Source organism: Panthera onca, chromosome A1, assembly GCF_046562875.1.
Source record: "Panthera onca isolate mPanOnc1 chromosome A1, mPanOnc1 haplotype 2, whole genome shotgun sequence".
Taxonomy (NCBI): domain Eukaryota; kingdom Metazoa; phylum Chordata; class Mammalia; order Carnivora; family Felidae; genus Panthera; species Panthera onca.
This window is the reverse complement of record NC_138339.1, coordinates 4,931,863-4,957,244: the sequence shown is the minus strand read 5'-3', so window position 1 is coordinate 4,957,244 and position 25,382 is coordinate 4,931,863. Positions and strand designations below refer to the sequence as shown.

Here is a 25,382-nt window from a genome sequence, read left to right as displayed (position 1 = left end):
CAGGCAGGCACGGCATTTACAGAGTGTCCCTCAGCTCCGCCGAGGACCGGAGACGCGTCTTCGTGTCTGACACGATGGAATGGGGACATCGAGGACAAGCAGGTGTCCGGGCTCAGCACAACGGTACGGCGTGAGTTTGTGGAGTGAAGGCGTGCCGATACACTGGAGTCACCCTGAACACAAAACGACTGGGCTTGAAGTAATTTTATGAATCTCCTTGTTATGATTAACACAGAAGTTGATGACAATTTGCTAAGTGGCAGTTTTTAGGAAATGGAGGGAGGGCGGAGAGACACGATGGAAGGTTTGTTCCTATCAACCGTCCACCCAGTGCGGGCGGGTGAAAGCATGAACCACACACCAAAGCCCGAGTCAGCCCAAGCATTCCTTCCCTCGGGCCGTTCACAAAAGGAGGAAAACATCACAGCGAGCTTCTCTGGCTCTCAGACTAGCATCCTCCTCCCGGCCGCGTGCGCCTGCCAGAGCACAGCGGCCCAAATCCATTGTGACTTGCTTGGACTTTTGAGTTTTCCCGAGGCGATCCAAAATATTTATTGCTTCGTGTTCTCAAGTAATTGGAAAAGGCTCAGAAAAAGGAACGAAGTGCAGTGAATACCGAAATTTCTCTTCAAAAACGTTCTGTCGCCAGTTACAATGAAGCATAGTTCTATCGGAGACGTTGGCTGCGTAATTCTGAAATCAAACGAAGACTCCGCAAATCACTAACACCGAGAACATGGCTTCTACATAAAACCTCGAGAGGGGCGAGACCGTGGCTGGGAAGGTCAGCCAGGAGAGGGGTCGGGGAGCCCGTGGGGGGCTCTGGGGCCGCGCATGCTCTGGACGCCCCCAGCCACCCACCTAGCAGGTCAACGGATCGGAGTGAACAGTCTCCTCCTTTCCTCCCCTGCTCCTGCAGATTCTGGCTCCACAGACGCGGTGGCCACTGAGGCACTGCTGCCACAGCCAGGAGGGGACCTCCGCCACGTGTCCCACCAGAGCTTCACAGAGTGGCCCAGAGATTTAGTAGCCTTCTGTTAGATTTCTTTTACAGATTCTCAGCCTCCTGAGATATCTTTTACATATCAGGCAGTATGTGGTCCATTTTATTCCTATGATTTACCTCCGCGGACCTCTCAAGGGCATCTAGAGTAAGACATTCTGTTTCAAGATACTGTTTTGGGGATACTGAGGGTACTGAGAAAAAAGTGCTTTAAAACTTGCTAGTTCTACCTGGAAGGAAGAAAAATCATCTTAAACCAGAGACTGCTGGTGCCTGTGGTGATCAGCACAAGGGGCTCCCTGCTCCCACCAGGGCCTCCAAAAGTCCTCTCGGTGGGGGACAGAGCGCCTTACCCCTTACATGAGTGCACACAGTCCCCTGCCCTGTAGTCTAGTTGCCCGGGGAGCCAGGATGCTGCAGGTGCCAGAGGCCTCTTGTCCAGGCCTCAGCTGGCCCCGTGTCTCCTCTGTCTGCCCCCTGGCCTCGCTGACCCAGCGGGGTGAGCAGGACCATGGAGACAGTTCTGCCTTTATCAGGGGAGGGGGCAACATCACCTCCGGCCTTGAACTGATGGTTGGAATGGGTAGTACAGGGGCAGTGACATGTTTCAGTCCACGGAGGCCGTCAGAAATGGCTCGTAATCCTGGTCTTATGCCCACTTAGCTGTATGCAGCCAAAAGAGGAGACTCCAAAATCCGAGAAATGGTCAGCTGGAATGACCCAGAGCTGCAGATTCTCGAGCCGGCATGCAGCCCACTACTCCAGCCTGCATTTCAGTCTCATTAGCTTGGTGTTAGGCAGCTTACGCACTTACCAGGAACACATTCCTAGAGCAAATCTTGAAACAGATGAAGGAACAGGAAAATGACAGAAAGCAATTCATTTACACGATCCCTAGAGAAACATCACTGAGATGCGGCAAGTCGGAGACCATCCACTGACAACAAATTTACAACAAAAACGGGATTATAATTTTCCTGAACTTTGGATAATCTTCAAATTTCTCAAGGTACCACCTAAAATCAGACACACACAAAAAAAAAAAACACACTAAGAAAAGGAAATGATTTTGTCACTTTTCATTATGCAGGAGTACAGAGATTTCTAAAAGTAGTAATAAAAAGTTCGGCATTTCAGGTACACAGTTTGATTCTGCCTGTGTCACGAAAGCAGGATTCTTGCTGGCCACGAAGGTTACTGGCGTGTGAGGGTGCCGATCAACGCAGCGGGGGGGCAAGGTCTGCAGACCCCGGAAGCATGCAGACTGGGGCAGAGGACCGGCACTTGTGGTGACTCAGCTTCCCGCAGGAAGTCTCCCCAGGAGAGGACGGTGCCTCCTCCAGACCGGGGTGGGGGAGATGTGCACCCAGCCACGCGCCCGGGGGCTCTCAGACAAAGCTGGGAGAACGAAACGGGACCCTGCTCTCGGAACAAACAGGTATTTTCAGTTTTGATATGAATGACACCAGCCAGGCTGACGCCCGTTGGTTCCGCGGTACTGGCTGGCTGGGGAGGGTGGCGGCTAAGTGGATGGAGTGAAAACTTCAAGTAACTTGAGGAGATGGAGAAATGGGCAGAAGAGAAGGAGTTTCCGTAAGCACAGCAGATTAACTCACGGTGGAAAGCGACTATTTGTTTACAGGGCAGAAACAGGTGGCAACAGCCAGCAGCCAGGGAATCGGCACAATCTGCCCGTTTCAGGTAAGTTTCACACTCCGTCTGCAAACGGGAGCCCCAGCGTGTCTGCCTGCTGGGTGCGCTTGCTTTCAACGGCCGGAAAGCCACCGAATGGGAAGCTGGTGGGTGGACTCTGGAGCAAGCGTCACTTCTGTCGTGAGGCCACGGTCACAGCCCTTCTCTTCCACATCAGTGACCTGCCTGGAGGCAAGGGCGCCTGCCTCTCAGCGTGGGACGCTCACGACTGCAACGCCAAGTACGAGGAAAGGTGCCACATGCTCTCTGGTTACAGAGGTTCATGCGGGCCTGTGCCACCGTTTGCACATGTCCCCCGCCCCCTCAAATTCATATGTTAAACACCTAGTGCCTAATACGTGGCAGTATTAGGGGGTGGGGCCTTTGGGAGGTGGAGCCTTCAGGAATGGGATCCTGTGCTCCGGTCGGATAAAAAAGCCCCCCCACCCCCCACCCCCATCACGTGAGGGCGCAGAGAGACGGTACCCTCCGCAACCCAGAGTGGCCTTCCCAGGCCACTCAGAGTGGCCAACCCAGAACTGCACCATCCTGGCCCCTGACCCCAGGCCTCTGGCCTCTAGATCTGCGAGAAATCTACGTTATTTAGAAGCCGAATGGACCAGGCCTGCCAGGACCCGGGACCTCCAGCAGCGCCACGCGCTGCGCACGGGAGCAAAGGGCCGTTCAAAATCCGCGAAACCAGGGCAGCGAGGCCCACGCGCGCCCACGGGATTGTCGCATGAGCGGCTGAGCTCCGTAGGACGTCGGACTGCGTCAGACTTTTCTCCCCCGATGAGGACGGACGGGTTTGTCAAATGTGTTAAATTCATCTCACAGAAACCATCATATAGAAATAAAATTTACTTTGTTAAAATGATTCAGCTTCTCTCCCAGCGTTCATCCCTGGGATCTTAAATCCACCTCGAGAGACTGTATCTTAAGATATATAGACGTGCGTACGTATCAGTCTTTTTAAAGGGAGGGCAGCACCATTTCTACTCTTTTTCTCCCTTGTTGTTCTGTCCCTAGAATCGAAGGTGTCGCTTAGGTGACACTGACATGAATTTTTTGTCTTGATTTTATTCTCGCTGAGCCTGAACTAGGGTGAAAAGTGAGGTGCCCCTGACGAAGGGATGCCCACTGCATCACATTTGGCGTCTACTAAGTTATTCTTTAAAGCATTGACTGTTTTTCCGGCTCACAAACAGCCAAAGTGTCCCCAAGCTCCTCTCGAAGAAGTCTTCCCCTGGTGGACACAGGCCACTGACAAGACAGCAAGCGTCCTGCAAGTGCTCACAAGTCATGTCTTCTGTTAAAGTCTGGTGATGGGAGCTGTGAGAGGGAGGAAGTCTTTCATAAACATATTCTGGTGTGTCCTTGTAAGTTTAGGTCATTATGCCATCTGTCATAGTGTCTTGAAGACGTGCTGACTTCATTTTTCTAAGTGACATTAAATTTAATGGCATGAGGGCACCTGGGCGGCTCAAAGTCCAACTTCGACTCAGGTCAGTCATGATCTCACAGCTCGTGGGTTCGAGCCCCGAGTTGGGCTCTGTGCTGACAGCTCGGAGCCTGGAGCCTGCTTTGGATTCTGTGCCTCCCTCTCTCTCTGTCCCTCCCCTGTTTGCAGTCTCTCTCTCTCTCTCTCAAAAATAAATAAACATTAAAAAAAAAAAAAAAACTTACTGGGGAAATACTGCATATTTCCTTATTTTATTTCAACAGAGTCCCTTCTCCAAGGCTGCCCTCGACGGCTGGCCTCCAACTTGCAGGACTTTGGTGTGAACAAGCAAACATCTGCACACAGGCTATCACACTTGGCGGGACACGGCAGAAGCTTGGGCACCAAGAACGTCGCTCCACTAATGAGCACGGCTGCTAGGGGCTGGCGGGGAAGAGAACGGTATGAAAACAGCCGTCTTCCTAATTCCTTGACATTCTGCCCTCAAAACAGTTTGCTAGCAACTCGGCACAGCTGACCCGATGCTTCCGACCTAGAGCTTAATTATCGGTAAATTATCTGTGAATTTAAATCCCTCACATCTAATTATAGAAATAAATTCGTTTAGTAAAATACTGCCTTGAGAACATTATAATAAATCAAATACAGTGCTAGGAAGGGCCCCATGGATTGTTTTCTTTTAGTTTAATTAGCTGGGTTCATTGGATTATTAAAGGAAAAAAAAAGGATAGCTTTTATTTTGTCCTCAGCTTATAAATCCAACATTTCTGAACATACTGCCACTAAGCTGAATTCATTAGTTTTTCAGCAATTAAAATCGGGTTTGCACTGACATCAATGTAAGTAGCGAATGAATGAAAAAGAGCCCTTTCAACTCATGAAGCTTTCCGCCAAGAATACATTTGGGTTTTTAGTACCCTAGACTTTCATTTGGAAAATGAAATGATTTATTTCTGTTTCTATATGTTTCCTATTCAAATGTTGAAGAGAGATTTTCCTGTTTTCATTTGAGAAAACATCTTTACAACTGACTTGGCATGCTCTTTGTTCAATCTTCCTCTGATCCAATTTCTTAAAATATCAGTATTATCTCATGTGCTTCTACTATTAGAAACTAGCCAATGTTTGCTTCTTACTGTCTAATGTAACAAACGTTCGAGAATAGCATCTTCCTCCAGAGGTGATGCTACTCATGAGAAGGTGGTCTCGGGCCCCTGCCAGAGGAGAAGGAGGGAGGGGAGGAGGGGGAGGAGGGGGGGAGGAGGAGGAGGGGGAGGAAGGGGAGGGGGAGGAGGAGGAGGGGGAGGAGAAGGGGAGGGGGAGCAAGGTTGGGAGGAGGGAGGAGGAGGGGGGAGGAGGGAGGAGGAGGGGGGAGGAGGGAGGAGGAGGGGGGAGGAGGGGGGAGGAGGGGGGAGGAGGGGGGAGGAAGAGAAGGAGGGAGAGGAGGAGGAAGGGAAAGGAGGAGGAAGGGAAGAGGAGGAAGGGGAGGAGGAGGAAGGAGGAGGGGAGGGGGGAAGAGGAGGAACAAGGAGGGGAGGAGGGGAGGAGGGGAGGAGGGGAGGAGGGGTCCCCAGCAACACAGGACCATCAGGCTGGGCCAAGATCCACTGAGTGTTGTGGTCACTGTTATTTTTCTACGAGATGCTTTTCTACGAAAGACGCATTCTGCATCAGCACGAGATCTGAAGGTATCCTGGTGTGGCATCATCGGCAGAGGAGGAAGGAGGGCTTCAAAACTCATACGTGTTGCCTTCAGTTCTGGCCCAATTGATTTTAAATGGCTGAAAGGCTGGTGTCCCATTTCCTGGGGCTTCTGTAACAAAGGACCACACCCTGGGGGGGCTTCAAGCAACAGGAATGTATTCTCTCCCAGGTCTGGAGGCCAGAAGTCTGAGGTGGAGCGGTGGGCAGGACTGTCCTCCCTCCCAAGCTCTGCCTCTTCCAGCTTCCGGCTTCTGGCAGCCTCAGTTCGTGGAGTCAGCGCATCCCCTGCCTGCACCCTCCCACGGCCGTCCACGTGTGTCTTCACGTGACCTCTTTGTGTGCGTGTCCTGACTTCCCTCCTGGTAAAGTCACCAGTCCTACTCCAGTGTCACCTCCCCTTAACGAATTACATCTGTGACGACCCCTATTGCCAAATAAGGTCACTCTCTCGTGGGGTTAGGATGGCAACCTATTTTGGGGAGGGAGACACACAGCTCAAGCCATCATAGAAAATCATCCTGTTTTCGGCCACTTTTCACAGTGTGTCCCCCTCCTGAGCCCTCCATGGTGGGGGCTCTTCTCTGCCCTCGTCCTTCTCAGCAGCTCTGGATGAAGACGGGTCCTGGGCCCAGGTCCCTGCTGACGGTATGGGGCACAACGGAGCACCTGGCCACGTGGGGTAGTGCTCCTACGATCTCAACTCGCATGCTTCTGGGGTAATGTCCACAAATATTAGCTAAACCGACAGTCCGGTTCTGCCCGTTCTCATCAGTGTCTCCGGTAATAATCCTCTGCATCTTTAAATACGTGGTGAGCCTGGAAAGAAACCTGGGAATTCTGACTCTAAAAAGTCTGTGTGTTTTCCACTATGCCATGATACCAATCTATTCTTCTGTTGGCTTTTTCCTTCTTCCTCATTCCCAAGCGGTGACAAACGCCATGAAGGAAGACAACATTGCATCTCTACGGATGCCTGCCAGCATCAAAGGCCTCCAGGAAATGTTTTTGGGTGAATGAAGCCAGGGAAGCAGGGCAGTGCCCTGTCTAGCTCGGAGGGCACGAGCGATCGACGTGGGCACCAGGGTGAGTGCCTGTGCCTATTTCCATCATCGCTGTGGCATCAGGGGAAGGCCCGAGATCTCTCCCTTCTAATCTTTTGTTTTGTTTTGTTGAGAGAGAGAGAGGGAGAGAGAGAAAGAACCTCAAGCAGGCTCCACACTCAGTGGAGAGCCGGACATGGGGCTCAATCCCATGACCCTGGGATCCTGACCTGACATCAAGAGTCGGATGCTCAACCAACTGAGCCAACCAGGCGCCCCCCGAGATGTCTCCCTTCCAAGAAGCCTGAGGCTTCGTTCACGGAGCCTCATCTCTTCACGTGTTGGACGGACAAGGTGCTCCCTAAGTCCACGTCAGCTTTAACAGCCTTGGACCGTTTTATATGCGTTCCTGTTGGTCAAATGGTGACAGGCCCTTCTGGGGACTGGATAGAGGTTATGGCCCTGCACTTTGGAAAACAACGTGATTTCGAGGGTGCACAGAGCCCGGGAGCCTGACAGGGACCATGGGGCTGCAGGGCACAGGACGCTTGTGTGAAGGAGCCGGGTGCATGGCCAAGTCAGGCTTCCTGAGCACGGCACTCCTCTGCGCCCTGTCCCTGGCGGTCAGCATTCTCCACCGTAAACCGCGGGTTCCCAGTCAGACCGCGGGTCCCCTGCCTGACATTTCACTTGACTATCAGGCCCAGTGGCAAAAATTCAAGGAGGCTCAGAGTAGGGGTGGAGCAAATAATGATGCTGACGTGTACCTGTCGGTCCCTCGGAACAGGTTACTCTTGGGACGTGTGCCTGGTTTTGTGCTTGGTCGGCTAACCCACGGTATACGCTAGGCTTTGGCAATTCAAATGCACATTAACATTTCAAAGATGGAACCTGAAAATTGTTAGAATGAGACCCGAGAACAGACGCAATGTGCCAAGAGTGTTTTAGAACTTACTGGTGATGCTGCTGTGCTCGGGAGACTAAAATACAGAAGGTAAAGGCCGCGAAGGCCCCGCCTTGAACGGACCAGCTGGCCAGGGCGTAGCCACACCACTCGACCACCTCCCCAAAGTAGTTGGCTGCTGTTACGTATTCAAATAAGCCTCCTGCAAAGACACACAGGCAAGTGGGGCGTTTCCGACAACGTGATACGTTACTGACCTACGAGGCAGCAGTGGATACGTACCTGGAGAACATAAATCCAACTCTGGGAAAAACAACTCAGAGAATTTGAGTGAATGAAACACCCAACATTACTAGTTTTACTGTCTCATATCACACTTTCTGGTGGCATAAACCTGTATGAATAGCTATGCATTTATCTGAATATAAAAAACTACCCTTTTAAAATCCCTTCACTAGTTCATGAATCACACTGGTAACACCCAAGTAAACACAGAGAACATAGGATAACAATTAACGAACAAGCTTAAGAAGACGGACCTGTACAGGGCCCTGGACCAAAAGTGGAAGAAAATAATAATTTTCAAGGGCAGATTCCTTCCTTCCGTCCTTCGTTCATTCCCTCCTCAATGTTCACAGACCCTTCAGTCTACATCACAGACCAGGCCCTGCTCTAGGTGCTCGGGGCGAACCGGGACAAGACCCTGCCTCCTGTTCTAGAACAGTAAACCCCAACGTGATGCACAAGGAAAGCGTGGCATACAGCGGGAGGTGGGCCGTGAGGAGGACCAGAGCAGGTGAGAGGGGCCAGAAGTCAGACTGGGGGTGGAGACAGTCCTGGTCATGGGCCCTTGGCATTTTAGTTTTACTTCCTGAGTATTTAACGTTTCTCAGTTTCAGAAGCTGTCTTGCTTTCTGTCTTGTATCTACTTAGTTCGTTCTATCGTATATTAGTCCTTTCCTCATAATTTCAATCCCTCTTAGTTATTAAACAATTAAGTAATCACTTTATGATCTTTTTCTATTAACTCTAAGATCTCGTGGTAGCACATGTTCTCGTGGGTTCTGCCACTTTTGAGTGTGGCCCTTACTGTGTGGCATGTGGTCCATCGGGCTCCCTGAGGCCTGGGTTAAAGGCAGGTCCCCTCAGGGATCTGGGCTTGTACAGGCTACGTGCATGAGGCACCACCTCCCTAGGGTCACATGGGTCCTAATTCACGGCTTGAGGTGCACGTTTGGGCCACAAACCTACGTGAGGGCCGCTGGTGGTTATGGACTCTCACGAGACGTGCCCTGGCCTCCAACATTCACCCAGGTTTCACCTTCTCGATGATTATTACTTCCTTTCCATCATCCTACCACGTGGATGCATTTTAAAAGATGGAAAAAAAAACACCTTTACCCAATGATTTTAATTGTTTGCGGAGAGAGGACTGGTTGTCTAGTCTATGCTGTTGCACAGATAGGACTAGTTTCCTTTTTCCTTAATAACCATTCAGTTAGCCGGAATCTGATAAAACAACGGTCACAGTGATTGCTATCAATAATTGTGACTCATGTCAAAAACCTGCGGCCAATACTATGCTTTAGTTATTGGATCCTGACAAAACTGCAACAGCAAGGCATTGTGTGAAATGACTTGAGAATCAGTTCTCCATTTTTCAGTACGTACCCCTTGGTATTTTATATCCAGTCTCCCCTGGTTTCCGGAGATTCCTCAGGATATGGTCGGAATGGATGTTTATCAGCATGCCTATTAACCATAAGCAGAAACCTAAAGATAAGAAAATACATAAGAGTATTATGACCAATAAACTACAAAATTCACAAACCCAAGCCTGAATGAACGGTGTTACTATAATCTGTTCTATTCATTATTAGCAAACCATGTTAGCCACAAAGGACAGTAAAAATCATTATAATTAATATGATGTTTCATTTAGAAAAATAATTTATACAGCACTGTTGTTAGGTCTGCTAAATAGAGTTCCGTTTTTCATTAAAAATTTTTTTTTAACATTTATTTATTTGTGAGAGACAGAGAGAGAGCAAGAGTTGGGAAGGGGCAGAGAGAGAGGGAGACACAGAATCCAAAGCAGACTCCGGGCTCTGAGCTGCCAGCACAGAGCCCGACGCGGGGCTCGAACTCAGGAACTGTGAGATCATGACCTGAGCCGAGGTCGGACCCTCAACCGACGGAGCCACCCAGGTGCCCCTAGAGCTCTGTTTTTCTAATACCACTACTGTGTAATCGAACCTGCCCTAAACACGTGGACCTCGTGACCCACGTCTAAGGGCTGGCATGCTTGGACATGACCTAGGACCCCGGCACAGGGCTCCTTTCCAGGGAGAGGTAGCGTCACCATCTGTGGGGCGGCCCACAAGATTCACTCGGTCCTCGCGGAAAACACGCGCGGTGTGGCCGGCCTCCTCGTGTGGCACACGCTGCCCCTGCCCCCCGACAGGCTAGCTGCACACGGGCTCCCGGGGTGGTGGTTCCCTGTAGCTCGTTTCCAGCACTCTGCTTTTCTTTCTCTATAGCCCTGTTGGAACAGGTTCCTGCACATCCACGGCCTCGCCTGCCACCCCCCTGCCCACTCGCCAGTCACACCCCCAGGTCTCCTCACGTGCCCCAGCTCCCCACACCATCCTCTGCTGCTGCCTCCACGGCTCTCCCTGGACATCCAGTAGCGTCCTGGGTGTTTCCTCGCTGGCTCTGAAAAGCCTTCAGAGGTTGTTCATCACTTAAAAAGGAGATTTATTGGGGCGCCTGGGTGGCTCAGTCGGTTAGGCATCTGAGTTCGGCTCAGGTCATGATCTCGCGGTCTGTGGGTTCAAGCCCCACGTCGGGCTCTGTGCTGACAGCTAGGAGCCCGGAGCCTGCTTTGGATTCTGCGTGTCCCTCTCTCTCTGCTCCTCCCTGACTCATGCTGTCTCTCTCTATCTCTCAAAAATAAAATAAAAACATTAAAAACAATTAAAAAAAAAGGAGATTTATTAGTATCACGTGTCTTCATTCCAACAAGAAGAGGTAAAATGCCCAATAGTGTTTTAGAAAAGGAATAACTTGGGGCGCCTGGGTGGCTCAGTCGGTTAAGCGGCCAACTTCGGCTCAGGTCACGATCTTGCGGTCCGTGAGTTCGAGCCCCGCGTCGGGCTCTGTGCTGACAGCTCAGAGCCTGGAGCCTGCTTCGGATTCTGTGTCTCCCTCTCTCTGACCCTCCCCCATTCATGCTCTGTTTCTCTCTGTCTCAAAAATAAACGTTAAAAAAAATTTTAGAAAAGGAATAACTTGACTTAGTTTGATCACCCTCTGACACTAGAGAAATGCAAAGGTGGGACGGTGCTTATTGGTGGAGTTCAAGTCATTGTCAAGGAAACATACGACTGGAGTAGCCTGGTCAGTAATGAGTCCCCAGTCATCCCAGTGGCATGGAATCATCTGTCAGTTACAACAGGGACACGTGACACATTCTGGTCCACAGCCAGGACCAGAACATTTCTGGAATTTTCTGGAAAATTTCTTCCTTCCAATTTCACCAATTGTAGGCAGGTTTTTCTACAGAGTTCATACCAAATTTTGCAGTATGTATCATAAGTCACTTACTAGATCCATAAATTTGTAGTCGATTCGATACCTGTCTTGCATTTCAGTATGTCACCTCCAGGTAACCTGTCCCGCAGTCTGTGGTTCCAGAAAGAATTATGTTCTCACAATTCCATGTTTGACTTTATTTCTCTTCTCGGAGATAAGCTCCCTTTATCACCCAGGTTGGTAAAGAAAGCTAGTATTTGCGCTCATCTAAGCTACACATTTAACTCTGCTTTTAGGAATCATGAAGTCTTCGTATGTAATCTTTTACGTTAACCACTTTCACTGCTCTGAAAAACTTTCTGTTAGGATATTACTATTATTGCTATTTGCTTAGTTCTTCATGGTAAGAATCATAAATGCTGCTAAATATTCACGTCATTTCATGTTTATCTCCTTACAAAAACTATAAACTCTATGAAATAAATATAACACCAAAAAAGTAGCCCTGTGTTTCCCAACCGGTATATATTTTTTTCATTTCTGATTCCTTCTGTTCAACGGTAGAGAAGCTGAGAGGTTTGCATACAATTTAGTGGAGTCTTTAATTTTAGACCAGCTTCGGCGACACCTGCAGGTGATGGGGTCTGTCTGCCCTGCTATTGCAAACGACACTGAAATTCACATACCAAGAGGATTCTTTGCTTTGCCGTGGTTCATCAAAAGTAGCCAAACAACTCATCACAGAAATGATTTGCGGGAAAAACTCAAATAAACGTTTAAAGCCCGTATCCCTTCGTTAAAACTTCCCTTCCCTTGTCCCTCACCGCCTGCTCTGGGGGCACCAGGACAGTGAAATGGTTGAACCCCGGGCTCCGCTATTTACTCAGTTTAGATCTTGAGCAGGTGTTTAGCCATCGGATCGTCCCTGTGCGTGTGAAAGGACCCTAATCTCTGCCCTTTCAGGAATGTGGGGTGGCAGGAAGCATGTGTGTGGCCCCTGGCAGAGAGCAGGATCTTCTCCACAGGGCGACCACAGCGACCACACCCCATTCTTCCTCCTTCTCTTGCTGGTTGGGGCAGACGGAAATCAGGTAGTCAAATGGCAGGTGAGGCAAGGAAGCATCTGGGGGCACTGCACCCACAACATAACGTGGGTCTGGCATTTCGTGGAGGCACAGGCTTGTGGAGCTGCCGAGCCCCTTGGGGACTCTCTTGCCCATCCTTCATCTGGGGGGGGGGGGTGGGGGGGGTGGGCACATGCCCACGGCCATGATGCCCAGGCATGATGAGCGAGAATTTCAACTCACAGAAAAAAATACGATCGAGAAACATAAACAGGCCTCGTCATCAACAAAGCAGCGCCCCAGCGTGAGGCTCTCCATGATCAGACATTCACGCAGACAGAGGCCAGCGGACAGGGGAAGGCCGTGTCACGGGGCTGGAGCCGGGAGCCACGGGGCGCTCTGAAACTTAGAAGCAATCTCCTTATACACAAGAGCCTCGAGAGGGCGTATTCTTTCACACGCTTGCAAATCTTTTTGACTGCTGCTGTTCTATTTTCCTTTTGGCTCAGAACTTATGAGGTTATAATTAGGACTTGAAAACGTACGGTAATTTACATTCACCGATAAGGACGGTAAAAAATTGAAAACTTCGAAAACCTACGAGTTTATTCAAGTTAGTATAATCAGAAAACTCTTCCTGCCTCGTTGGAAGGCGACCCGGTCTGACTTCTCGTGTTCTGGAGGAAACCGTGGGAGGCTTGATTTGACGACTCTGTTGGATGACATGGCCAGTTAGCGTCCACGCCCCACAGTCGTAGTCTGCTGTTCTCTCTGCTGGAGCCTGTTGCCCGCTGCTATTTTCAGGCTCACTTTAGGGACAGGTATCTGTGCTTTTAGTGCCAAGAGGGCGATGGTACCAGGCATTTGTGTCACATGCTGCTGCTGGGACCGCCTGACTCTCCCTCCGGCGCTCGGCCTTCCTGCCGCCAGGTCATGGACCGTCACAGACTTTTCTCTCACTCAACAAGTGTGGGCTTTCTATCTAGGAACCACTGGGACGTTATAATCCGAGTTATGACTCGAACCACGGAGTGCATCACCGGGGTGACACTCACCTAGTAGAAATCGGGGATCAGTGACCCAGTCATCCGCATACACCGCATACTGACTCAAATATCTGCTCTGCAAGTAGCCGTTATAGACACAGAACATGAACGCCAACGTACACGTGTACAGGGGCATCGGCTTTCCTCCTCGGATCAGAAGCGGGAAAATCAAGGACCTTAGGAAACATGAAACAGAAACAAATTTAAATAAAACACAGACCGATGGTCCAGAACATCATTTCCGCAATACTCTTTAAAGTCTTGGGTTTTTCATCTTGCTTCCTTCCTTGTACACAAGTCATCGTCAGTACTACTGGTCCTCGTTTACTGTGTTCAAAGCAGAATTGCTCAATCAAGAATTCACCATGTTCCAGTAATGCTCATCATGGTGTGCAAACTCAGGATTCTAATGATACAGGATGGGAAACAGACACGCTGAGAGAGAACCGAAGGCTTCCAGAGGCTCTCGGAATGTGCACGATCCTCCCTTGCTCTAGTCTGAGCAGTGGGGTGTGGGGACACCATCATGTCATCAGTCAGCACAGTGGCTGTATTCACTGAGCACTCACCACCTCACTCACAGCACTCAGAGACACCCGCACAGGAAACACCATTACACCTTCTTGGTGGGGGCGGGGGGGAGGGTAGGGAGATAGAACGGACTCACAGCGGTTAAGCAATCGGTCCAAGGTCACAGAGCTCAAGTGTAAACCCAGGTAACTCAAAGGCCACATTCCTCTGTTCCAGCACACTACTGAAAGTTTAGGGAGAGAAAACGTAAGGACAAGAAAGTGACCCTTGTGAAGAAAAGAGGAGGCGATGCTGGAGTGTGAATTCCTTCTGTAACATCAACACGTAATACACCGAAAGGGGCCGTCACTACACATCCCACGGGCCTTAAGAGGATAGTAAAGAACTGTCATCTACAACTTTATGCCAATAAATGTGACTATCTGGACAGCGTACACAAAATCCTTAAAAGGCACAGGCGACCAAAGCTGACCCAAGGAGAAATCGACAGGCTGAATAGCCATCTCTAAGGAAAGAAACGGAAGCAGAGTTAGGAAGTTCTAACAGGCACAACTGGAGTCAGGGGAGGGGGATGGCTTCGGAAAGGCACAGGGACATTGACGGGAAGGCAGCCGTTCTGTATCTTGAATGTGGCGGTGATTACACGCGGTGTACAATCCTCAAAATTGACCAAACCACAACATGGCCATGGTCACTTGCTTGGGTCCTGCCTGGGGCTGCTCACCAGCTAGGCCTGCAGACCCGGGGACGGGGGGAGGGGCTGGGGGGGCACGCGGTCTGTGGTGCGGCGTCTCGAGCCTCACCTGTCCGTGTCCCTGCCCGGAGCGCCGCAAACCCCCGTGTGGCGGCATTCTGAGTGCCGCCTGTGTCCCTGTACCGCACACCTTATTCTCTTACCAGCGCGCACGTGTCCCACACAGACAGGGAAGCGGGCCCTTCGTGCTCGGGACGCACGGTGGAGGGTGGCCAAGTTTATTACTGCTCTGGACAGCAAAGCGGTGTGTGGTTCGCGATGACACCTGGGCTCCTCCGGGAGACCACACCAGATGTTGGCACGACGGGACTAAGAGGTCACCGCCGCGTTGTCCCCGACACACGGGAAAGTGACGGTCAGAAAAAAACGGAGAATTGGAAACAGAAACGCGTGACACAATTTTACAGAAGAAATGCAAATGAGGCCGGAAGCACCGAAGCTGCCCGGTGCCCCTTCGGTTAGCCAAGGAAAGCCGCGTGCCAGCCCCGAGCTCACCGCCTGCGGCCAAGAAGCACGTTCAGATGGCAGAACGGCGTGCAGCGTGGGATCGCCCTTCGGTGAGGACGGCTGCTCCAGGAGTCTGGACGCCAGGAGTGAAGTTCAGCAAACTGTCCAAAATCAAGGCCAACGTTTGAGCGAGCCGTCTTCCTGGTCCCGGGTGTCGCCCACACCGCTGAGCGGTGGGGGCCGAGGCCGAGTTGACTCTAAATGGTCCTTCAGCAGCGACTGATGGTGACAGTGCCTCCGCCATTGAGGAAACACTGACTCGGTACAACCCGTGGTGGGATCTGCTAGGGTGTTGTAGCTGCTGGGGGTGGAAATGAACTTGGCAGACTTACACAGCCCGTGCCAAGGTCAGGTGTTGAAAGCCACCCTCTGGATCAGCAGGTACTTTGCCTCCCCCCTGCCTCCCGGCAAAATCTATTGCGTGTGACTGAATTAACAGTGCCAGCAGTGAACCTGATGGTCCCTCCCTGGACCTAACCACCATTTTCAGTTCAGAGCCAAGACTGAACGTTTTCTTTATGAGAAAAATGGCCCTCGACCACTATTACTGCGTTTCGAAGGGCTCTGGAAATGAGCCTTTTTTGCTGCAGAGTTGATAGTGTTCCTCAGGGAATTCGACCTAAAATTATAAGGCAAAATACCACTTTTGTGCAAAACCTATGCTATGTTAGTCACTTCAGCAAACACGGACGTTGTCTGAACCACAGGTCATGCCAGACTACTTTCTGTGCCGTTGGAATCAAAACCGGCAGTGAGATCTCCATTCTCACAGAGACTTGAAATGGATGTGATTTCTCAGCTCAAACCAGAGCTTAGAAATCCAGTGTGTTTTGAACATTTCAAAACGTATTTCACTGTATAATTGAGGAGCTGCCACCAGCCAAGTGGAAGAGACTCATCTACCATGTAATGACGCATGGAAGGGCAAACCTCGGCAGAAGAATCTAGAATTCGGAAGGACAACCCTCGGCAGAAGAGTCTAGAATTCGGAAGGACAACCCTCGGCAGAAGAGTCTAGAATTCGGAAGAACAACCCTCGGCAGAAGAGTCTAGAATTCGGAAGGACAACCCTCGGCAGAAGAGTCTAGAATTCGGAAGGACAACCCTCGGCAGAAGAGTCTAGAATTCGGAAGGACAACCCTCGGCAGAAGAGTCTAGAATTCCGGAGATGCCTTTCAAGCAATCTGAATACATTAAATTAAAATCAGAAACTTGTCGGGGCGCCTGGGTGGCTCAGTCAGGTAAGTGTGATTTCACCTCTTGATTTTGTCTCAGGTCAGGATCTCATGGTCATGGGATCGAGTCCCGTGTCGGGCTCCATGCTGAGCGTGGAACCTGCTTAAGATTCTCCCCCTCCCTCTCTCTATGCCCCTCTCCCCCCTGCTCGTGTGCACTCACTCTCTAAATAAATAAATACATAAATAAAGTGAGAAACTTGTGGACTGAAATTAATATTTGGTAGAACCCACACACGTGAAGACATTTTCAAAGCTAAAGTCTCATTGCCCATCAGCAGTAAGGGGTGAATGCTTACTGTGGGTATTGGGAAGCATGCACACTGACTCTGAGGCCAAAAAAGGGAATGTGACCCCTCCCCCCCCACCAAATAAAGAATTCCATGCTTCCCATCACACCTGTGTTACAAAAATTACACTAAGGTAACAGAGCGTGAATTTTATAAGTATACGTCTTGTGAAATATCTCTTTCTCAATACCCCTTACTTTGTCCCTTGGTCCATAAAGCTTAGAAAAAGCACTATCTGGCCCTTTCCACAAAAGCAGTTTTGACTTCCAACTGAAATGAAAATAGGAGTTACACTCTGGAAACGTCACTTTGCCTTCCTCAGAAAGCTCGCTTCCTCCACACCCCAGGACTCAGGTTGCAGGCAGCCAGCCCCTTGGGTCTGGGGTCCGTCTGGGCCACGAGGTGGGGACAGCACGCCTGTGTCCTCAGCTACGCAATGGGAGAGAGAGTCACACTGATCTGCTCCAGAGAGTGTCCTGGGGGAGCCCAGAAAGGACGTGCGTAAAGGACCCGGGGAGAGGATTCACTTCTCTCTAGTCTCAAAGAAGGTGAATTTCAGAAAAGTGGCAAGGACTGGAAATAGGGCCTCAGAAAGGTCGACACAGACCTCTCCTGTTTCTCTCTTATCTCTGCCCTTGAGGGAACAGCAGTGACCCGGACGTCCACAGGCCTGGCCATAAAACCACCGAGGTCAGGAGAACACGTTGGCTCAGGCGATGCGGCCTATGCTTTCAGACCTCAGGCGGGGAGATAACATCTTCCTTCCCCCCTCCCCCCACCTTCCAAAAGGCTCCGTGCACCAGCGTGGGTCAAGTGCTCCTGGCCCCGAGGTCTTCAGATGCAACACACCTTCCCAGGCGAACCACTCTGCTCAATCTTGGTAGTTTTTGGATTGTCTTTCTCCTTTTAGGCTATTCCTTTCAGCTTTACTTCTTTTGCCTTGGAAGTCCATGCAGCATGTCAGAAAGGGTTTCCTTTGTTTTAGTTTTTGTTTTAAATAAACGTTTATTCATTTTTGAAGTGGGGAGCAGAGGATCTGAAGCAGGCTCTGCACTGTCAGCACAGGGTCCGATGTGGGACTCGAACTCATGAACCTCAAGATCATGACCTGAGCCAAAGTCAGACCCTTAGCCGACTGAGCCACCCAGGGGCCCCTAAAGGGTTTCTTTGAACTGGGCCCACTAGGAACCAAAATGGTGGGTGGGTGCGGGGGCTTCTGGGCATGAATTTTATCCGAACCTTCATCTAGTCTCTAGAGGGACAAGGGCAAACCAAGGGTTGCAGTGGACCCGAGGCACTTGTCGCGAGCCGGTGCTCTGGAGCCCAGGCCGCCTCGGTGATGACAGGCCCGCGCGTCAATAGCCCTTCTCACGTGGTGTCTCATCTGCGCGCACAAGCACCCTTCCGCAAGGAACCGTGGGGAATGAACACTACCCCTCTTCGAGAAGAGGTGTGAAGTCAGAAATTGAAAATCCCCGAACACCGAAATCATCTGCAAGACAAACTGTGACGTGCTCAGACTTAAAAATACTTTATTTCGGTAATGTGTTACACAAATCCACGTTCGGTTCTGATAATGAGCTAAAGGATATGAAACGGTAAGGTCCCAGGGAGCTACAAAGAGATTCTGTTTTCCAACTCGTCAGATGGAGTGTGGGACTGAATCTGATGCTTTGTTCTCCACCATGTTACAATATCCTATTTATCTTCTTTCTTTCTGTCCCGTGTAAAAAAACAGTACTTACTTTCCATCAAGTTGTGTTTAGCCCCGGAAACGTGCACATCTCTGTGGCTGTCGGGCCACCAGGGCTGTGGGACACGTCTGACGAGGGGGTTGGACAGGGAGCTTTCAGAATCTGTGGGGCTCCTGTCTGTCTCCCACTTGGGCAAGTTTACAGGCTTGGGCACAGAGCATGATGTACGTGTTTCTCAATGTTCCCAGTGAAACGTTCCTAGTAACTCCTCAACCTATACAACGTGCTTTTTTTTTTTTTTAACTTTTCAAACCTGTTACTATTACCCTATTTAACAGATCGGGACCCGGGGGGCTCAGAGGAGCACGGTGACTTCGGTGACAGACCCACTCAGGCAATGTCACCTTCCCAGGTGTTCTATCTGCTGCATCCACAGGACACACTGAGAAGCAGGACTGGGGTGCCAGGGCCGTCCTTGCCTGGCCACCCCGCGGCACATGACATGGTTGTTTTCATTAAGTGTTTCTACTGAGCCAGAAGGACACTGCCGTTATTATACTGATTGACAAAGGGAGGGGGTAACAAGATTGTGTGTTTATGCCTGTATACATCCTTACTGCTTTGAAAAGACAACCCCAAACCTCCTAAAGACAATGGCAGATGGGGGAAAAGGATACACTAGAATTCTGTCAGCGTTTTAAGTGATGCAATTTCACGTGGTTTTTAATCGCTTCCTTCGATTCTAAGTCTTCTACAAGGAGCACATACTTCGACTACAGGTTTATTTGCATGTGATACCAGCATGGATTGCAAGTCCCGGCCCCTCATACGTATGGAACAGACCAGAAGAGTAAGAGGGAGAGAAGGCTTCCCAGGCTGAAGGTCTGTGATTGCCATCGGAAGAGCTCAGGGAGGATCGGGCAAAATTAACTACAAGTAGACACGCAGGGTGTCTGCAGGCAAGTTCCCGGATGTTAAGGAAAACAGAAAGTATTCTGTAAACACCTGGGAAGGGAAATGGATTACCAACAAGAACAAAGGTCACCAAAGCTAGCCCGTGTCACTGTGCTTGCTGCACAGTGGTGACCAGAGCTCCGTGCTCCTCGCCCTCTCAAGCCCTGTGCTGCATGGAGTGTTTTCTTGGGCTACGAGCCAGAGAGACTGAGGCCGTACGAAACCCAACTCACTGGTCAGTAACTCCACGCCCGTGTGCTAGGTGTGGTCTGCTCGGAGGGAGAAATACCTGAGGGGAAGCACCCTCATCAGACGTCAACACTTGGGCAACAACTTGGAATCACGATCCTTTAAACTTTTAAGGTACGATTTTCAGGTTTCTAAAATGTTAAATGTTTCTTTTAGGACATAGTTATTTACTATTTTAATAGTTTTAAAGTTTTATTGATTTGTTCATTTGGAGAGAGAGAATCCCAAGCAGACTCCGTGCTGCCAGCCGGGAGCCTGACAGGGGTCTCAAACCCACAAAACTTGAGAGCATGACCCGAGCCAAAATCAAGAGTCAGACGCTTAACCGATGGAGCCACCGGGATGCCCCTGATTTTCAGGTTTCCGAATCCAGATATGAGCTGTGGGACCACGTAATTCACAAACTGAACTATGAGAATTATCTCCTAAAATGTTTTCCCACCAAACTGGAATAACAACATGTAGTTATTTTTGCAAAGAGAAACAGCATGTTCATCCAGCAAGTGATTGATTTAACACTCGAAATAAAAGCAATTGGACATCATGTCCCAGGTACAACAAAACACCCCTTTTGGTGATTTGGCAGCCATTTAGGTAACGGTCGACTTAATCATTTTAGACTGAGAATGGTTGTTAATTTTAATAACAGGCTGTCACCACTTTTTTTCTCAACAATTTGACGTCACTGAATTCTACAGCACCTCCAAGATGTGGATCAGTTCCTGTTTGGGTTTTTTTTTTTTTTTTTTCTCCCCTCTGTAACACTCTTTTGCAACAAACTGCACAGATCCCTATAAGGCCACATACTTAATTAAGCTCTGTGCGCTTTTAAGGCAAGGTTACAGACACGATGAATATTTCACTACCTGTAATTCTATACTTTTGTATAAAAGGTTTTTTTCTCTCAAATTATTTGCGTCCACAAGGCAAGGGCCAGGGGTTCGGTGTTTCCCCCACCTCCAGTGTTTCCTGACATCTTCTAACATCACACACACCATATGCCACATTTATTTACTTATTTTTTAAATGTGTATTTATTTTTGAGAAAGAAAGAGAGACAGAGTGCCAGCTGGAGAGGGCAGGGAGAGAGAGAGACACAGAATCTGAAGCAGGCTCCAGGCTCTGAGCTGTCAGCACAGAGCCTGACGCGGGGCTCGAACCCACAAACCATAAGATCATGACCTGAGCCAAAGCTGGATGCTTAACCGACTGAGTCACCCAGGTGCCCCACCATATGCCATATTTAAAAGTGAGGCTAGGGCCTGGCTCTCCCCAAGGGGCCACCAGCAGAACAGAACAGGAGAAAGGATGAGTCGATGTAGGTGAGATTCTTTGGGGATCACAATCAGGGGTTAACAAAAGAATCAAGGTCTGGCTGGGCACAGACCTTGGGGGAGGGTGTTAGGATGACGAGGGCCTTGTGGGCATCTGGAAGTCTGCCCTCCGGGGGCCATCCAGCTCTCTCCCTCTGCCTCAGGGTAAAGGTGGTCACTGGGGCCTCGGTGGTCACCAGCGCCATGTGCTCAAGTGGGACTTCCTGACAACAGTTAAATGGGCAAGCGAATGAATGAATCCAGCAACTCCCTCATTCACTAACTCACTACCTCGTGGGAAGCAGAAGGGAAGCGGAAGTTCATGAGCAAGGGCAGCCTTCAGCTCAGTGAATACTGAAAAAACCTACTTGGCAGGAGAGAGAGCAGCAGAACAGGAGGGCCGAGGGCAGTCTAGGGAGCCATACCGAGGGACTCTGCAGACGCACGGATGCTTGGTGAGTGACCGCAGGGAACCACTGCCAATGGCCAGCACGTGCTTGCCTGCAGGACCCCAGGCACCGCTCCACGCACAGTGGTGTGAGAAGATACCACCCAAGCCCTCAAGGACCCAGAAGCCCTGTGATCGGCGTGGGAGCTCAGTGCAGACGGGATTCAGGTGCACACTGTAACCATCCAGGGCTGTGGGACTGTGCTGTCTGCCATGGATTAAAAATGCGCCTACAAATGTCCTTTCCTGCCCATGGGGGAAGTGCTCAGGGCCCCGGGACGTTCTTTCCCACACCTATCCCCTCTTCCCCTCCTTCTCTGACTCTTCTGCCAAAAAGATCCTGTAGATTCTTCTGTCTTGCGTTCCTGCACTCCTTAAGGAAGTATCTTGTCTCTACATCCCCAGTAATGAGTATAGTGCCAGGTATGTTAATCAATCTTCAGAAACGTGTGCCGAATAAATGCATGAAGACACATGGGCTGCCCCTCTCCTGTAAGCAAACACCCCCTCTCCCACTGACAGTGGGAAAGCCTCTGCACCTGCCTTCGGTCCTCCCCACTCCTTCGAGTGGCTAGAACTTCCCTGGGGCAGGGCCCTGCCTCCCTCCTGGGTGATCTCAGAGCTCAGCATAGGGCCTCCTCAGCTCACAGAGTGTCTGGTCTTCCTCAGTCCTGTGTCCTGGGCAGGGCCCCGTGCAAATGGCGGGGTTGCACAAATGCTGGCTGGGTTGGCCGGATGCTTTACAACAAGTGCTAAATGCTGTTTGCGTTTCTGTTCGGAGCTCTCGCTTAGGTCAAATGACAGTTTAATAAATTAGTTGCTTGAGTAGAATGGAAAATGTTGATCTTCCCTATTTGTAAACAAATGTCCCAAAACCCACAGGTTATAGATGTACTATAACATGTAGGACTTGAAAATATGGGCTCTGTGCTGACAGGTCAGAGCCTGGAGCCTGCTTCAGAGTCTGTGTCTCCCTCTCTCTGCCCTTCCCTGGCTCGTGCTCTCTCTCGTGCTCTCTCTCTCTCTCAAATAAACTTAAAAACAAAGTTGGGGGCGGGGGGTCGGGGTGTGCTCAGGAGGCTCAGTCAGTTAAGCATCTGACTTCAGCTCAGGTCATGATCTCACTGCTCATGAGTTCGAGTCCCGCATTGGGCTTTTACTGACAGCTCAGAGCCTGGAGCCTGCTTAGGATTCCGTGTCTCCTTCTCTTTCTGCCCCTCCCCTGTTCATGCTCTGTCTCTGCCTCTTTCTCTCAAAAATAAATGAACTTTAGAAAGAAAAGAAAAAAAAAAAGAAAAAGAAATAGCTCAGCCGGTTAAAAACCCATGCCTGACCTAGCAAATTCTCTGGAGTCGTTTTTAAAACCACTGTTTTTGGAATCAGGGCTTAGTCTCAACACCCTCTTGTCCAATAGCCTCCGGTAAAACACCTGAATTCTGAGTCTCAGTGGCCTCCCCTATCTGAATGGTCTAGTCAAGCTCTGTCATGCTCAAGGTGACTCTGGCCCCGGGGGACGCTGCATTCAACCAGTCTCCCACTACAGTGAGCTCAGAAACAATTAAACATAACGTTTTAAGTTAAAAAGCTCAACACAGGCTTTCAAAGTTCTGTAAAGTGTTCCCTTTACACATTTTCAGTGTCACGTCTTCAGAAACTTCTTGTTGGTACTTGAGACTGGCCGCAGGCATCCACGAGCAATATCTGGAGTATATGTACATGTGCTCATCTGCACAGGGATATGGAACGGGGCTGCTAACTGTCTACTGAGCATTTAGATTTGCCAGCACTGTGCAGGCATTTTATGGAGTTGTCTTTATTTAAATGCACGCCGGTCCCGCGGGCTGGCACTATCACGGTGCCCATTTCATTGATGGGAAACCTGGTGCAGAACAGCTTTGTAACTTATCCCACGTCCCCCGGTGATGTGGTTGGGATTTGACCCGACCACATAGCAGTCTGACCCCAGAACTTGCTTTTGGCCATTAGAAAAATGGACAGACACGTGTTCCAGCATGTTTATGGAGAAACGTAGACAGACATGAGAACTGTACCGACGTTCAAATTGCAATAATGCTCAAACATGTTACAAAAGAAAACTAGCAGTCGGACGACAATTTTGCTTACGGGAATAATCGTGGAGAGTCAGGAACACAGGACTAAGAAAGCCTCTGTTGAACATTTGACTCTGCCTGTTTAAAGCACCTGCATAAACGCAGATGGGGAACACACTGAACCAGGGACTCCTGAAGCGAGAATAGTCCGGAAGAGGGGCACATACGGATGCTTCCTTTTTCCTATTTATCAAGTGGGTGTTGTGAGGTGGGACCCAAAATCAGAGAGGTCAAGTCAACTGCCCCCAGTTACAGAGTAAGTGAACCCAGCTCTCTCAGATGCCGAGAACATCCTTTTAAACTGTGCAGCTGTTTGAAGTCTGAATGAAAATTAAAAAAAAAAAAATTAATGTTTATTTTTGAGAGAGAGATATCGCGAGATCGCGAGTAGGGGACAGATAGGGAGAGGGGGAGACACGGAATCCGAAGCAGGCTCCAGGCTCTGAGCTGTCAGCACAGACACCAATGTGGGGCTCGAACTCATGGACCGTGATCATGACCTGAGCCGAAGTTGGACGCTCAACCGAGACACCCAGGTGCCCCTGAATGAAAAATTTTAAATTTTGAGTTGAAACTTTTGTTCAGCCATTTGTTTTAGCTGTGTAAAAGTCAACACTTAAGAGCTGGAAAGAGCCCCAACTTACTGGGAGACCTGAAGATTTCAGGCACAGCCATTTTAAATTACCAAAACATTTGGAAATCCCCTTAAAGATTTTATGTCTTTAAGGTCATTGGCTGGAAAGCTACTCCCACAGTCTTGGGACCCCTTGCACAATGTAGGGGTGAAGGTCTCTGCACATGATGCTTCAAGTGCATGCAGTCCATGTATGGTAAAGGGGGTATCACCAAGCATGCAGTTCTAGAAAACTAGGCTTCCAGCTTGCAGGTGATCACTTGGCTAGATAAAAACAGCTCCACCCACTACAATGAGACCAAAATGGAAAAAGCACAAAAAGGAGCCAAAAACCATTGCTTAAGATAATTTGAGGCCATCTGCGTTCACCTTTGGGTCAGAGAATCTCGTCTTCATAGAAGAGAACACGGACCAGTCTTACCGTGTAACACACCCATTTCTCGACCAAAGTTTTGCAAAACCAAAACCAAAACCAAAAAAGCCCTTCTCTTCTTTCCAGTCCTCTTCCCTTTCCAGTCCTCTCTACCCGTCTCCCCCACTCTCCCAGACTAACAGCGCTAAAGGAACCGTCCGCACTCACCGGGGAAGGAGCTGGAAGATGCGGGGTAGAGGGCGAGGGCAGCAGGGACGGAGAGGGGGTCCAGGCGCCCGAGAGGACACCGGGGAGGGGACAGCAGGGAGACGGCACGGGAGGGCGAGCGGAGAGGTACGGCAGGGAGGGTCGGGGAAGGAGGCACCGGGCGGAGGAAGGAAGGGACGGGGACCAGTGAGGAGGGGACCCCGGGAGAGGGCGCCGGGGCTGGCACAGGCGGCGAGCCGGGCGGAGGGGCGCGGGCCGGCCGGCGGTTACCGTTGCGCGTAGTGGACGAGGAACATGGCCAGGAGGACGCGGTTGGGCGCGTGGCGGAGGCGCTCGGCAGCCGTGCGGGCGCACACCCAGAGCGGCACGGCCAGCGAGGGCAGCTCCTGCAGCGCCCAGGCGGCCCGCGCCGGCACGCGGCAGGCGGGGCGCGGAGACGCGTAGCGCCCGTAGGCCGAGCGCACCAGCTTCAGCAGCACGGAGCCCAGCAAGCCCAGCGCGCACTCCAGGTAGGCGAGCGCGTCCAGGTGGGAGCCCTCGGCCGGCTCCATCGCGGGGGACAGCGGGCGCGCCCCATGGCCCGGCGTCCGCGCCGGGCAACTTATAGGGCGGCGGCGAGGGGGCGGGAGGTGC

The 25,382-nt window shown here is 50.5% G+C and overlaps 1 protein-coding gene across 1 annotated transcript; it reads right to left on the bottom strand.

Annotated features, from left to right (window-relative positions):
• Positions 1-189: 189 nt before the first annotated feature.
• Positions 190-25,382, bottom strand: SRD5A1 (steroid 5 alpha-reductase 1). The gene is made up of 5 exons (XM_060634342.3): positions 25,020-25,382; positions 13,459-13,625; positions 9,477-9,578; positions 7,857-8,007; positions 190-2,019 (listed from the first exon to the last, which is right to left on the bottom strand). Exons 1-5 carry the CDS (start codon positions 25,298-25,300, stop codon positions 1,953-1,955), a joined length of 768 nt encoding a protein of 255 aa, XP_060490325.1. The 5' UTR covers positions 25,301-25,382; the 3' UTR covers positions 190-1,952.

Excerpts from the sequence above, each read along its gene's own strand:
- SRD5A1 (XM_060634342.3), bottom strand. The coding sequence starts at position 25,300 with ATGGAGCCGGCCGAGGGCTCCCACCTGGACGCGCTCGCCTACCTGGAG. Across the intron at positions 8,008-9,476 it reads TGGATATAAAATACCAAGGG|GAGGCTTATTTGAATACGTA; the intron begins GTACGTACTGAA and ends GTGTCTTTGCAG. Across the intron at positions 2,020-7,856 it reads CGAGCACAGCAGCATCACCA|GTGGTACCTTGAGAAATTTG; the intron begins GTAAGTTCTAAA and ends GTCTGATTTTAG.